This window comes from Salvelinus fontinalis, chromosome 24 (assembly GCF_029448725.1).
Source record: "Salvelinus fontinalis isolate EN_2023a chromosome 24, ASM2944872v1, whole genome shotgun sequence".
NCBI lineage: Eukaryota > Metazoa > Chordata > Actinopteri > Salmoniformes > Salmonidae > Salvelinus > Salvelinus fontinalis.
The window spans coordinates 36713895-36730096 of NC_074688.1; the positions used below are offsets into that span (position 1 = coordinate 36713895).

Sequence of the window (16202 nt, forward strand, 5' to 3'; positions counted from 1 at the left end):
TGACCTCCAGTAGGCCACAAATGTGCATGTGTCTGCTCAAACGGTCAGAAACAGACTCCATGAGGGTGGTATGAGGGCCCGACGTCCACAGGTGGGGGTTGTGCTTACAGCCCAGCACCGTGCAGGACGTTTGGCATTTGCCAGAGAACACCAAGGTTGGCAAATTCGCCACTGGCGCCCTGTGCTCTTCACAGATGAAAGCAGGTTCACACTGAGCACATGTGACAGACGTGATAGAGTCTGGAGACGCCGTGGAGAACGTTCTGCTGCCTGCAACATCCTCCAGCATGACCGGTTTGGCAGTGGGTCAGTCATGGTGTGTGGTGGCATTTCTTTGTGGGGCCGCACAGCCCTCCATGTGCTCGCCAGAGGTAGCCTGACTGCCATTAGGTACTGAGATGAGATCCTCAGACCCCTTGTGAGACCATATGCTGACACATGCACATTTGTGGCCTGCTTTTTGCTGTTTTATTTCATTACTTACCTACACACACACACCTTTCTCCTCCGCACCATTGGTTAGAGCCTGTAAGTGAGCATTTCACTGTAAGGTCTACACCCGTTGTTGTCGGCGCACGTGACAAATAAACTTTGATTTGTACTTTGCGCAGTTCATCTTTACCACAATCCTGACTAGTCTTCTAGTCCCTGCCGCTGAAAAACATCCCCACATCTTGTCTCGGCGCTCTACAGACGATTCCTTCCACCTCATGGTTTGGTTTTTGCTCTGACATATAAAGTCTCAAAGTTGACAGTACATAGACAGGTGTGCCTTTCCAAATCATGTCCAACCAATTGAATTTACCACAGGTGGACTCCAATCAAGTTGTAGAAACATTAATGCTCAATGGCGAGAGCATGCACTAGAGCTCAATTTTGAGTCTCATAGCAATAGAGTCCAAATACATAAATCTTAATGTATTAAAAAAAGTGCATATTTTTTACTAATAGCCTGTTTTCCCTTTGTCATTATATGTAGAGGTATTAGAATAAGGCTGTAATGTAACAAAATGTGGAAAAGGGGGTCTGAATACTTTCCGAATGCACAGTAGACAGTTTATCTGCTGGACAAGGATTGTCCTGACTTTCAAGAATCCCTGAGCTAAGGGGCAGATGTAGCCAGGCTATAAATAAGTGCAGGCAGAAACTTACAGGTAGCTTACAACAAATGCGAGCAGACAACTTTATTTAACATTATTAAAAAAGTTCCATTAAACCATATCACATTAAACAATGGAAGCCTGCTTTTTTTGTCCCAACATTTTACAAGAAACAGTAAAAAAGATGAAGCATCATTGAAATACCTTTTTTTTTTTTTTATTCGCAATTAGATCCAAGATAAGAGCATAAAATAAATGTGGCACTGGCTAGTCCAGAACAGGCACTCAAGTCCTGCTTAACCATACAAGTCAGTTTGGTACTGCATATTATATTGACGTCCCCTTCCTCCCATCACACCTCTTCTTGATGTGGGTGGGTCAAATGTAATCTCGCAAGCCTTCATCTCAAGCTCTCTCATTTACAATATGAAATGTCTGTAAGAAGTAAAAGGTGACTGTAAGGGCCAGTAGTCCTCATTCAGGATGTCGTCTCCCTTTCTCAAAATGTGATACTCATTCCTCCTAAAATGGCCCATTCCCATAGAAAAATAGTGACGCGCACCTCATGTGTAGGCTACTGTGGGGCTTCAGGTGCGTGTAGTTGGCTGGCCCAACAGACAGGTGGCACTCAGCAGGGAAGGGTGGCTGCTGACATGCATGGTCCCTGCTGTGGAGTACTTGAGGAAAGTAGCGCGAGTGTCTCTGCTCTGGGCCCGGGCTGCAGCCCTTGCCTGGATGAGCATTATCCTCAGCAGGGTCGTCTCACTGAAGGAGGCAGACAGGAGAAAAAGTTTGGGTCAAAACACAACAGAAGTACATTCCACTTCAAAGTCTAATAGTGAAAATTATTGGGTATCATGTCAAGTATATTTGCAATCAAGAAAAGAGCCTCTCCTCACCTGCCTATGTGGATACTGGAGGCAACACACCAGGCAGTCTCTCCCTCTGGGGTGGGGGGCTCCTGCAGTACCCTGCGGGACAGACAGAGGGCAGCACCAGCCAGGTGGGCAGCCAGGAACACCACACACTGTCCCTCCAACAGAGAGAGCTCCAGAATGTAACGGCCCATCCACACCAACTGGATGTAGAGACACGTAAAGGGGGACGTTCCAGGTTGTCTTTATTGCGGTTTTGCTGCACATCTCAGATTACTAACATGTTCAGGTGGATCTGATAATCTGAGCAGTTTGACTAGCAACTAGGTTAAATTTGGCCAATGTGGTTTCTGTCTGAACATTCCCAGGGAGCCACATAGCACTTGCTAAGTGCTAATTCACACTTCTGCATTGTGCGGTTTATTTCTGAAAGTTTTATATTCCTATTAAGATGTCCAGTGAAGGTAGACATGCAATTTGTTGACATCACAATACGGTCCCAATTTGGATACATATTATCCCGAATGAAAAAAAATAACGGTGTTAAATTCACTGTTCTGTCATTTGAGGGAACTGTCGGAGGCACTCGTCTTGTTACCTCACCAACATTTAGAAAATAAAGGAGCCAACATGGCATCCATTGTAGAATCTGGCTGAACTTCTCAGGGTTAAAGTGTTGAGGGTTCACCCACCTTGGCGCTGCAGTGGGCGATTGAGGCAGAGAGGAGCAGGAAGTGCAGCGGAGAGCAGTGGGAAAGCTCAAACTTCAGCTCAGTGAGGACCTGGCGCTCCATACGGAGCAGCTGTCTATTGGAGTAGCCATTCTCCATGAGGTAGCACAGCTCAGACACCTGGAGAGGGAGGGGGTTGGAGAACACTAGAGAAAGCCCTGGTCCAAAAACCACCCTGCTCAATCTCCTTCTCTAGCTCCCACTGTCAGTGTTTGAAAGTCTGGAAGAACATGACATATATCCAACTCGTACTTGATTATGCTATACCAAGCTAGGCATAATGGCTTCAGTGAGGGAAAACATTGGTGAAGAACACCATATGTATCTGACCCAGGTCTGATGTAGAATACCTCAGGGAGAAGACACTCTTCTTTCTTGGCAGCCAGGAAAAGACAGACCATTCCCAGCAGCTGCAGTTTGGCTGTGTTCATCTTGATCTGGTGTAGGCAGCGGTTCAGTAGGTGGATAGACAGGTAGAGGGTCTCCTCTGAGAAATGGAACACCTCCTGTAAGAGGCAGGGGTGATGGGAGGACACAATGGCCTGAATTCTACCACATACATTTAGTCTTAGGTAAGCTGAAGGGCATCTGCTTAAACTGCTTCACTTTAGAGGGTCAACCTGTTGTCAAGTGCACATTTCCTAAATTTGAGAAGTAGCAAGTTCAGTACATTTTAACCAGGAAATCCTTTTAGATAAATAGTAGAGGGACACGAGGGGAACTCACATGGACTTGGATGAGCCAGTCGACCAGGATGGCACGGGTGGTGTTTGTGAAAGGTCTGGGTAGGTCTGCATTGGGGAAGGTGAACCGCAACTGACTTCTCTGGAAAATGAGGCAGTGTCAATGACAGAAGTACAGCAAACCAACAAAATAACGCCACTAGCTTGGTTTCCATCCCATTGGTGAAAGATTTATGCGGAAATTCAAACATTTTCCCAGTGGCGTTTAAACCAAACTGAAATTTGCAGACAAAAATCAGTGCGTCATGACGTATTGCACACAAATACTTAAAGTTTCCCCCCCCAAAAAATGTAAAGTTTGCATTTCCATCGCAGTTTCAACTCTACCGATAGTTTTGTCACAAAAACGGTTGCATTAAATAGCAAATGTGCCTACTCTGGTCTTGGCCCGCCATGTCGTGACTCAAAGTTTATGGTTGCTAAAATCAATATCTTGCGGAATTAATTTTACAGACAAAAAGATCCCACCATGTTGAATGAACAAATGATCTGTACGCATTTCTAAAATTGTACCAAAACTTCCTGTTGTAGCACAGCTGACGTGATAAAAAGAAATTATACGGTATGACTACGTGCATAAAAACTGTAGATGCAAACCTATTTACTGATTCAAATGTAGAGCGATTCTTAACAATACAAGCCTACTCCCAATCTTGTTCAACTTTCCTAAGTTGTGACAAGAGTGTGAGCTAAAGCCTAGGAAGCAAAAAAATCCTAGGAATTAACTCTGGGATCTAACAAGACTATCTGGGTCTGAGGTAAAGGCTACTCATTACATGGAACCACCTCTATTACACCCCCACCATCATGTCAGAGAAGATGTCCCATGCGTAGCTCCTGTCATAGATAAGACCAAGCGTCTCCATGGCCAGCTCAGTCTCATGACGAAACATGCCAGGCACCAACTCCTGCAGGCTATAGAGGCCCTGGAGGCCATGCAGGTAGATCAGCACAGCCTCTTCCGCCATACAGCCATCTGACGTTAGTAGAGATAGGGTTAACTTAGTACAGACATGGCTTGACACACAATTATATGCTCTATTTGGTACAGTAGTACATTGCAGTGACCTGAATGAGAGGGGCTGTCGTCCTCATGGAAGCCGATGATAATGCCATCATCTGTCGACACAGGCAGCCTCTTGGCCTGCACAGACATACACAGCAGGACAATTACATTAACACAGAGCGTGGCACAGAGGAAGGATAAGATGTCAAAATATGGTTTTGTAAGACTTGTGACGACCCTCCCACTCTGTCTGCCGTATTCTCTCTTTGTTCTTGTTTCCTTATTAGGATGCCGTTGGGAGGGTCGTCAGCTACATGGGAAACACCTGGCCCGGTGTCTCCCAGGATAAATACACCACTTCCCGATTCATGGAGGAGACTCTCTCCATTCAAGACACAGATTTTGGTTGTGGCCTGATTGTGGTTATTTGGTTTGTTTGTGTTGGCACCCTTCAACACCCCTACTTATCACATGTATACACGCAACCACTCACCTACACTACTGACTACACACACACACACACACCATTGTTAATTGTATTTACTTTACATTAGTTAACCTGTTGAGGATAGAGGGCGCTATTTTCACTTTGGGGAAAAATCGTGCCCAATTTAAAAGGCCTCGTAGTCTATTCTTGCTCGTACAATATGCATATTATTATTACTATTGGATAGAAAACTCAAGTTTCTAAAACCGTTTGAATTATATCTGTGAGTAGAACAGAACTCATTTTGCAGCAAACTTCCTGTCAAAGTGAAAAATCTGAAATCGAGGCTCTGTTCCAGGGCCTCCCTATCAATTTGCTTGAAATTTATGACTATACATGCACTTCATACGCCTTCCACTAGATGTCAATAGGCAGTGAGAGGTGAAATGGGGAGTCTAGCTATATCTATGGTCAAAAGAGAGGTCTTGGAATGACATGACCCCAATTTCCTTTGTTCAGGAAGACGTGGGAAGGACATCAGCTTTGGCTTCTGAAAAGCTTTCCATAGACGGCTAATATCTCCAGCTTTGATTTTATTTGATAAATGTGATAATATCATCGTAAAGTATGTTTTTTCAAAATAGTTATATCAGATCATTGACATTTTTTCGGGAGTTTTGGCGTGTTCCGTTCTCTGCGTTTGGTGACGATGGACAGCTTCGCGCCACTTGGCAAGTTTTGGTCGCTAAATCAGACGAAGAGGACATTCTAAATCCAAACAACGATTATTCTGGACAAAGGACCCCTTGTACAAGATTCTGATGGAAGCTCACCAAAAGTAGGACCCTTTTATGATGTTATTTCGTATTTCTGTCAAATGTTTACTATTAGTTTCCGCCCACATTTTGGGCGCTCTCTCGCTATAACGTAAGCTGTATGTCGTACTAAAGTTATTTTTAGAATTCTAACACGGCGATTGCATTAAGAACTAGTGTATCTATCATTTCCTGTACAACATGTATTTTTTAGTAAAGTTTGATTAGTTATTTGGTCAGAATAGGTGAGTGTCAGATATATCCGGAGATTCTGGAAAAAAGTTGCTACGTTTTCACAATGTATAACCACGGATTTCAGCTCTAAATATGCACATTTTCGAACAAACCATATATGTATTGTGTAATATGTTATAGGACTGTCATCTGATGAAGTTTATGAAGGTTAGTGAAATAATTAATATCTTTTGCTGGTTTTGTCGCTATCTCTACTGTTGCCTTGAATCAATGCTGTTGTGTGGTTGGCTACTGTAGTATGCTAATATAATGCTATATTGTGTTTTTGCTGTAAAACACTTAAAAAATCTGAAATATTGGCTGGATTCACAAGATGTTTGTCTTTCATTTGCTGTACACCATGTATTTTTCATAAATGTTTTATGATGAGTATTTAGGTATTTCACGTTGGTCTCTATAATTACTCTGGCTGCTTCGGTGCTATTTGTGATGGTAGCTGTGATGGTAGCTGCAATGTAAAACTATGATTTATACCTCAAATATGCACATTTTTCGAACAAAACAGATTTATTGTATAACATGTTATAAGACTCATCTGATGAAGTTGTTTCTTGGTTAGTTTGGTTGGTTCTTGGTTAGTTTGGTTGATTTTGTGCAAGCTACCTGTGCTGTGAAATGTCTGCTTTTTTTGTATTTGGTGATGAGCTAACAAAAATACGTGGTGTTTTCGCTGTAAAACATAAAAAAAAAAATCGGACATGTTGACTGGATTCACAAGATGTGTACCTTTCATTTGCTGTATTGGACTTGTTAACGTGTGAAAGTTAAATATTTCTCAAAAATATTTTGAATTTCACGCTCTGCCTTTTCAGTGGAATGTGGGAGGAGTTCCGCTAGCTAGACAGGTTAATAAATATAGTTTGTTATTCCAAAAGTCTTCCTTTTGTTACGGGCTTTGAGCCGGTTCGTGACAGACTGCATTAATATGGGGACTCCATATACCGTTCTGAGACTTCAATAAATTATTTGATGTGAGGTGTACTCGATGCATAAAGACTAGAGAGCAATCAATGGGGTTAGACAGAAATTAGTATATGCACTTGAATGTGGGCCTTCGCAGCTGGGGTTTATTCAATCCGCCAATTCTGTTGCAAAACACTCCTTAAACATAAGCAAACTTAAAGGAACCTACCTGAATTTGTCCAATAGACACTCAAATTTTACAGTATGGACTAATGATTACACTCCAGAACAGAGGGGAAGAGCAAATGGAATAGAAGGTAGGTCAGGCTCTATCAGAATGAAAGAGGAGGCGTACCCATCTGGCCTCTGGCTCAGTTTTCTGGTAGGTCCCCCTGGACTCTCCATCCTGGGGCTGCCAACGGTCTTTGGGGCCACAGGCATTGGCCATGGCTCTTAAGGGGACTCGTCTCTCTTCCGCTACCTGTGTTGGAGGCATCCAAAAATACATCTCAGGGACGGATGAAAATGTACAGAACGGTTACCTATTTAAACTCAACAAAAAAAATCCTGTCAACTGTGTTTATTTTCAGCAAACTTAAAGTGTAAATATTTGTATGAACATAACATTCAACATCTGAAAAACGGAACAAGTTCCACAGACATGTGACTAACAGAAATGTAATAATGTGTCCCTGAAGGGGGGAGGTCAAAATTAAAAGTCAGTCAGTATCTGGTGTGGCCACAAGCTGCATTAAGTACTGCAGTGTATCTCCTCATTGACTGCACCAGATTTGCCAGTCCTTGCTGGGAGATGTTACCCCCCTCTTCCACCAAGGCACCTGCAAGTTCCTGGACATTTCTGGGGGGGGGGGGATGGCCCTAGCCCTCACCTTCCGATCCAACTGGTCCCAGATGAGCTCAATGAGATTGAGATCTGGGCTCTTCGCTGGCCATGGCAGAACACTGACATTCCTCTCTTGCAGGAAATCACGCACAGAACGAGCAGTATGGCATTGTCATGCTGGAGGTTCATGTCAGGATGAGCCTGCAGGAAGGATACCACATGAGGGAGGAGGATGTCTTCCCTGTAACATACAATGTTGAGATTGCCTGCAATGACAACAAGCTCAGTCCGATGATGCTGTGACACACCACCCCAGACCATGACGGACCCTCCAGCACCAAATCGATCCCGTTCTAGAGTGCAGGCCTCTGTGTAACGCTCATTCCTTCGATGATACATGCGAATCCGACCATCACCACTGGTGAGACAAAACCGCAACTCGTCAGTGAAAAGCACTTTTTTCCAGTCCTGTCAGGTCCAGCGACGGCGAGTTTGTGCCCATAGGCGACGTTGTTGTCGGTGATGTCTGGTGAGGACCTGCCTTACAACAGGCCTACAAGCACCCAGTCCAGCCTATTGCGGACAGTCTGAGCACTAATGGAGGGATTGTGCGTTCCTGGTGTAACTCGGGCAGTTGTTGCCATCCTGTACCTGTCCCGCAGGTGTGTTGTATGGATGTACCGATCATGTGCAGGTGTTGTTAAACGTGGTCTGCCACTGCGAGGACAAGCAGCTGTCCGTCCTGTAGTGCCATCTTAGGGGTCTCAGTACGGACAGTGCAATTTATTGCACAGGTCACATCTGCAGTCCTCATGTCTCCTTGCAGCATGCCTATGGCACATTCACGCAGGTGAGCAGGGACCCTGGGCATCTTTCTTTTGGTCTTTTTCCAGAGTCAGTAGAAAGGCCTCTTATATGTCCTAAATTTTCATAACTGTGACCTTAATTGCCTACCGTCTGTAAGCTGTCAGTGTCTTAATGACCGTTCCACAGGTGCATGTTAAGCGTTTCACTGTAAGGTCTACACCGGTTGTATTTGGCGCATGTGACAAATAAACATTGATTTGATGTTCATTAATTGTTTATGGGTCATTGAACAAGCATGGGAAACTGTGTTTCAAGCCTTTAATGAAGATCTGTTAAGTTATTTGGAGTTGTACAAATTATCTTTGAAAGGCAGGGTCCTGAAAAAGGGACCTTTCTTTTTTTGCTGAGTTTATATCCTAATGAGCATTCTAAAAACAGAAATTTTGACAAATTACAATGACCCTCCCCTTGACAAGATTTAAATGACTAAACCATCCACTTGTCTGAAATTGAAAACGCATTTCGAAAGTTCAGACCTTGACTTTTTCCACATTTTGTTACAGCCTCCTAAAATGGATTCAACCCCCCCCCCCCATATCAATCTACACACAATACCCCATAATGACAAAGAGAAACCAGGTTTAGAAATTAACTGTATTAAAAACTGAAATATAACATTTACATAAGTAGTCGGACCATTTACTCTGTACTTTGTTGAAGTCCTTCGGCAACAATTATAGCCTTGAGTCTTCTTGGGTATGACGCTACAAGCTTGGCACACCTGTATTGGGGAGTTCCTCCCATTCTTCTCTGCAGATCCTCAAGCTCTGTCAGGTTGGCTGGGGAGCATTACTGCACAGCCATTTTCAGGTCTCTCCAGAGAAGTTCGATCGGGTTCGAGTCTGGGCTCTGGCTGGGCCACTCAAGGACTTTCAGAGACTTGTCCTGAAGCCACTCCTGTGTTGTCTTGGCTATGTGCCAAGGATCGTTATACTGTTGGAAGGTTAACCGTCGCCCCAGTCTGAGGTCCTGAGTGCTCTGGAGCAGGTTTTCATCAAGGATCTCTGTACTTTGCTCCGTTCATCTTTGCCTCATTCCTGACTAGTTACCCAGTCCCTGCCGCTGAAAAACATCCCAACAGCATGAGGCTGCCACCACCATGCTTCCCCGTAGGGATGGTGCCAGGATCCCGCCAAAGATTTCAAAGCGTCACATTTGGCCTGAATGCCATCTTTCATCAGACCAGAGAATGTTGTTTCTCATGTTCTGAGAGTCCTTCAGGTGCCTTTTGGCAAACTCCAAGCGGGTTGTCATGTGCCTTTTACTGAGGAGTGGCTTCCATCTGGCCACTCTACCATAAAGGCCTGATTGGTGGAGTGCCGCAGAGATGGTTGTCCTTATGTAAGGTTCTTCCATCTTTAGGGAGGAACTCTGGAATTTGGTCAGAGTGACTATCGGGTTCTTGGTCACCTCCCTGACCAAGGCCCTTCTCCCCCAATTGCTCAGTTTGGCCAGCTCTAGGAAGAGTCTTGGTGGTTCTGAACTACTTCCATTTTAGAATAATGGAGGCCACTGTGTTATAAGGGGACCTACAATGATAGACGTTTTTTGGTACCCTTCCCCGCATCTGTGCCTTCCCACAATCTTGTCTTGGGGCTCTACAGACAACTCCTTCGACCTTATGGCTTGGTTTTTGCTCTGACATGCACTGCCAAATGTGGGACCTTATATAGACAGGTGTTTGCCTTTCCAAATCATGTCCAATCAATTACATTTACCACAGGTGAACTCCAACCAAATTGTAGAAACAGCTCAAGGATGATCAATGGAAACAGGATGCACCTGAGCTAAATTTCATAGCAAGGGTCTGAGAACACGTAAGTGAATAAGGTATGTTTTTTATAAATTAGCCAACATTTCTAAAAACCTGTTTTCACTTTGTCATTACAGGGTATTGTGTGTAGATTGATGAGATTGTATTAAAAAAAAAACATTTTAGAATAAGGCTGTAATGAAAAAAAAATGTGGAAAAAGGGAAGGGGTCTGAATACTTTACAAATGAACTGTGTACACACACACACAGGCGATGCCACCCCTCTGATTCTCCACTGGGCGCGCAATATCAAATGCGCCTATATGCTATTTAGTGTGTTCTCGATCAAATGATTAACAGGCTACTAAGCACAGATCAAAGTTATATTTCTAAGATGCTGGGATGGTTTAAATAAAACTAGGCTGTTTTTACACACTGCAATAGATATTCCAACCCTATGCCAGTCTGCTCTTCTCTTGCTGATCAAAATCATTTGTGTGCTTCTTAACCAATGGCTGTGCAGTGTAGAGCTACAGCGGCAGTTCAGGAGGAGAGTCAACGGTTTCTGCCAAAAATTGTTTTAGGCTTGGTCCCCACCAAAATCCACCATCTTGTGCGCAGACTAGCCCATGTTCTGTTCAGGGTGAGAAGGAGAGTGCGAAGAGGAGGACCAGAGATCAACTTTGATAGCTTGCTGCTACTATTATAATAATTCTTGACCATTATGTATTTATCAGAGTTATTGACTTCACAATAAACCAGATTCAAGTAACTTACACTACATCAGATGCATATTGGGATATCATTGTATTGTTTTTGACATTTATAGGCTAACTTTGCTTGGGAAGTAATCTAGACTGAACTATAAACGCAAAATATAAAACGCAACACGTAAAATGTTGGTCCCATATTTCATGAGCTGAAATAAAATATCCCAGAAATGCTCCATACGTACAAAAGCTTCTCAAATTGTGCACAAATTTATTTACATGCCTGTTAGTGAGTATTTCCCCTTTGCCAAGATAATCCATCCATTTGACAGCTGTGGTATATCAAGAAGCTGATTAAACAGCATGATCATCACACAGGTGCACCTTGTGCTATGGAAAATAAAAGGCCACTAAAACATGTAGTTGTCACAATGCCACAGATGTCTCAAGTTGAGAGAGCATGCAATTGGCATGTGGACTGCAGGAATGTCCACCAGAGCCGTTGCCAAAGACTTTAATGTTAATTTCTCTACCATAAGCTGCCTCCAACTTTGTTTTAGAGAATTTGGCAGTACGTCCAACCTGCCTCACAACCGCAGACCATGTGTAACCACACCAGCCCAGGACCTCCATAGCCAGCTTCACCTGCATTGATTAGGGCCTAATTTATTTAAATTGACAGATTTCCTAATATCAACTAACTCAGTAAAATTGTAGAAATGGTTGCATTTATATTTTTGTTCAGTATAATTCTGTCACTATCAATTGATTAACCTATGAACTTCTCTACAATAGAATATGTAAACCGAGACAGATTTTAGGGAAACACTTGTGACCTTGTCTCATTGGGTCACAGAAGAGTAGCCAGCAGTTAACTTCTTCTGGCTGCAAGCCCCACGTCGGTACACTTATGACAACAGCCAGCTCAAGTGCAGGGCGCGAAATTCAAAATATATTTTTTAGAAATATTTAACTTCAACACATTAACAAGTCCAATACAGCAAATGAAAGGTACACATCTTGTGAATCCAGCCAACATGTCCGATTTTTAAAATGTTTTACAGCGAAAATAGCACGTATATTTATGTTAGCTCACCACCAAATACAAAAAAAGGACAGACATTTTTCACAGCACAGGTAGCATGCACAAAGCCAACCTAACTAACCAAGAACCAACCAACCAAACTAACCAACAAACAACTTTATCAGATGACAGTCTTATAACATGTTATTCAATAAATCTATGTTTTGTTCGAAAAATGTGCATATTTCTGGTATAAATCATAGTTTATATTGCAGCTACAATCAGAAATTGCACCGAAAGCAGCCATAATAATTACAGACACCAACGTCAAATACCTAATTACTCATCATAAAACATTTCTGAAAAATACATAGTGCACAGCAAATGAAAGGCAGGCATCTTGTGATTCCAGCCAATATTTCTGATTTATTAAGTGTTTTACAGCGAAAACACAATATAGCGTTATATTAGCTTACCACAATAGCCAGAAACACAAGCCATTTCCCAGTAGCAAAAGTTAGCGATCGTAACAAACCAGCAAAGGATATATAATTTTTGACTAACCTTGATAGGACTGTCATCTGATGACAGTCCTATAACATCAGGTTATACATACACTTATGTTTTGTTCGAAAATGTGCATATTTTGAGCTGAAATCAGTGGTTATACATTGTGCTAAGGTAGCATATTTTTCCCACAAGGTCCGGATATTTTTCTGACACACATATTCTGACCAAATAGCTATTCATAAACATAACAAAAAAATACATGTTGTATAGGAAATGATAGATACACTAGTTCTTAATGCAATCGCCGTGTTAGAATTCTAAAAATAACTTCATTACGACATACAGCTTCGGTATAGCTACAGTACCCAAAAGCTGGGCGCCAACGACTAGTTCACATGTACGACAGATATGAAATAGCATCATAAAATGTTTCCTACTTTTGCTGATCTTTCATCAGAATGTTGGACAAGGGGTCCTTTGTCGGGAACAATCGTTGTTTGGATTTAGAACGGCCTTTTTCCCTCTCGATTTAGCAAGCACACTAGCCAAGTGGCACGAATCTCTCCATGTCAACAAACAGAAGAGAACGGAACACGGCAAAACTCCCGAAAAAATTTCAATAATCTGATTCAACTATATTGAAAAAACATACTTTACGATGATATGGTCACATGTATCAAATAAAATCAAAGCCGGAGATAGTAGTCGCCTATAACGACAGCTTTTCATAAGGCAATCCCCGGTTCCTTCTCGCTCCTTGCTGAAAACAGGAAATGGGTGACACGTCCTTCCAAGAGGATTTATTCCACTTCAGACCAAGATAAACACTCCAGTTCTTCTCTCACTGCCTCTTGACATCCAGGGGAAGGTGTATGACGTGCATGTATACTAATAAGTATCATGCCCATTTATAGGCAGGACCTAGAACAGAGCCTCGATTTCAGACTTTCCACTTCCTGGTCAGGAAGTTTGTGCCAAATGAGTTCTGTTTTACACAGATATAATTCAAACGGTTTTAGAAACTAGAGAGTGTTTTCTATCCAATAGTAATAATAATATGCATATTGTACGAACAAGAATTGAGTACGAGGCCGTTTGAAATGGGCACCTTTTATCTGGCTACTCAATACTGCCCCTGCAGCCCAAACAGGTTAAAGAATCTCTGTCCATTCTTAACCTGTAATTTAGGTAATTTGTGGTATAAAAATAAATAAAATCTGCTAAAATGTAAAAGTATGTAGAATAGTATGAAATGTTTAAAGGCTTTTTACTTATAAAAACAGGCAAACCAAAACAGCCAAATACATCTAAACGTGACCCAATGCTCAGTTATAGTTCTAGAAACAAATACCACTTTCATATCACATCAAAAGTATTTCACAAATGCAAAACACACGGCATACTACAAGAGGCTGGTGGTGCTTTAATTTGGGAGGATAGGCTTATGGTAATGTCTGGAGCGGAATGGTATCAAATACATAGATTCCATGTTCTCCCTTCCAACCATTATTATGAGCCGTCCTCCCCTCAGCAGCCTCCACTGCTGTACAGTTTTAACTGGTTGTAACAGTTGCAGCCAACAGTATTTTTTAGTGACAATACGTTTGTGGTGTCCGTCTCCTGTTACACACAGATACGTTTTTCCGCAAACAAGCACCCTAACCCTACACGGCCGCGTGGAATCCCTAACCCTACACGGCCGCGTGGAATCCCTAACCCTACACGGCCGCGTGGAATCCCTAACCCTACACGGCCGCGTGGAATCCCTAACCCTACACGGCCGCGTGGAATCCCTAACCCTACACGGCCGCGTGGAATCCCTAACCCTACACGGCCGCGTGGAATCCCTAACCCTACACGGCCGCGTGGAATCCCTAACCCTACACGGCCGCGTGGAATCCCTAACCCTACACGGCCGCGTGGAATCCCTAACCCTACACGGCCGCGTGGAATCCCTAACCCTACACGGCCGCGTGGAATCCCTAACCCTACACGGCCGCGTGGAATCCCTAACCCTACAGGTGTGTACTAATTTAATATTTTTTTATGGATTCTTGCTGATATGAAAGGTAAAGTCTTTGTTTCATAAACCATATCACAAGCAACAAAGTGACAGTTAGGATGTCCTCACTGTCACTTTCAGCCAATTTGTGTGAACTCAGTGCGGTTTGCTTAATTTCTTGCTCAGTGTTAACACTCCAAAAGGAAAAAATCTATTCTAGCACTTAGGGGCAGTAGCCTACCTTGGGTGTACAATTTATTAAAACAGTTATTAATCTGCAGTTATTCTGCTACCAACACTAAATTTAGCAATGTGAATGCAAGGAGGACAGAAGCCTAAACAAAAAAGGGATGTGAACTGGCAAAAGAGCCGAGTTCTCACCCAAAGGCAGTACAAAAAGTTATTTTGCCTTCATTTATTTTACCCCAGAGTTCACTTTAAAGAGGACTGAGATGGCTTATTTTAAGAGGACTATGTGAAAACACCCTTAGCAAAACTCCCTCCTACAGAAGATGCCTTAGTCCAATGACATATGTAATGGGCCTGAGCATCATGATCAAGGGTTACACATTATGAAACCATTCCCACCCAAACTCAGAAAATTCATGTAAATGATTTAAATACCTTTACTTAACTAGATAAGTCAGTTACTAACTTATTATTATTTACAAATGGCGGCCTACAAAAAGGCAAAAGCACTTCTGTGGGGTTGGGATTAAAAACATAGGACAACAAACATCACAAGAGAACCCACAATACATAGAGACCTAAGAACACAGCATGTTAGAGCCACATGACAACACAGCATGGTAGCAGCATAAAACATGGTACAAACATTATTGGGCACAGACAACAGCACAAAGGTAAGGCAGAGACAACAATACATCACGCGAAGCATCTACAACTGTCTGTAAGTGTCCATGATTTAGTCTTTGAATGAAGAGATGGAGATAATTGCACAATCGAGTTTTTTTTCCAGCTCGTTCCAGTCGCTAGCTGCAGCGAGCTGAAAAGAGGAGCGACCCAGGAATGTGTTCTTTTGGGACCTTAAACAGAATGTGACTGGCAGAACGGGTGTTGTATGTGGAGGACGAGGGCTGCAGTATGTATTTTAGGGGGGAGTGGGGCCTAAGAGGGTTATATAACTGAGCATCAACCAGTGGGTCGTGCGACGGGTATAAAGATACCCAGTTTATTTAGTAAATATTTTCTTAACCAACCATGCAGTTAAAATAGAGTTATGGGGTTCTAAGCATTTCACGGGAAGGTTAACACCTTTTACATTCGGCGCATGTGACATAAAATGTGATTTACTTGGAAAGGGATAAACAAACTCGCAGGTGTGGGTCACCGGTGCTGTGCGCCATTTAAATGGTTGGACACATTATGGGACGTCGAATACACAAAACTGTACGCATTATATTTAAACTTTAAACGAACCTTCTTGTGCAAGTCCAGCAGTGGTATGGAATCGCAGAATCCGGTCTTGGCCATGATGCTTCGATCCGGAGAGCGCAAATTCACCTCGAGGCCCTGCAGCTACTTGAAACCACGAGGAGTGGCAGATGAGACACAAAACAGTCAATATTATCTGACAGTCGGCTAATAAACACACGTGATTGACTAATTGGAGTTGG

At 42.8% G+C, this 16202-nt stretch overlaps 1 protein-coding gene across 2 annotated transcripts; it reads right to left on the reverse strand.

Moving 5' to 3' along the window:
• Positions 1-1155: 1155 nt before the first annotated feature.
• On the reverse strand, positions 1156-16202 carry ccnp (cyclin P). 2 transcript variants are annotated; one of them, XM_055880620.1, is made up of 9 exons: positions 16006-16201; positions 7211-7336; positions 4518-4593; positions 4253-4425; positions 3433-3531; positions 3057-3212; positions 2668-2826; positions 2000-2178; positions 1156-1865 (listed from the first exon to the last, which is right to left on the reverse strand). In XM_055880620.1, the coding sequence occupies exons 1-9, from the start codon at positions 16057-16059 to the stop codon at positions 1688-1690; spliced, it is 1200 nt and encodes a 399-aa protein (XP_055736595.1). In that variant the 5' UTR covers positions 16060-16201; the 3' UTR covers positions 1156-1687. The 2 variants fall into 2 exon arrangements, with proteins under 2 accessions (XP_055736595.1, XP_055736596.1); XM_055880621.1 differs by lacking the exon at positions 7211-7336 and having other exon boundaries at positions 16006-16202.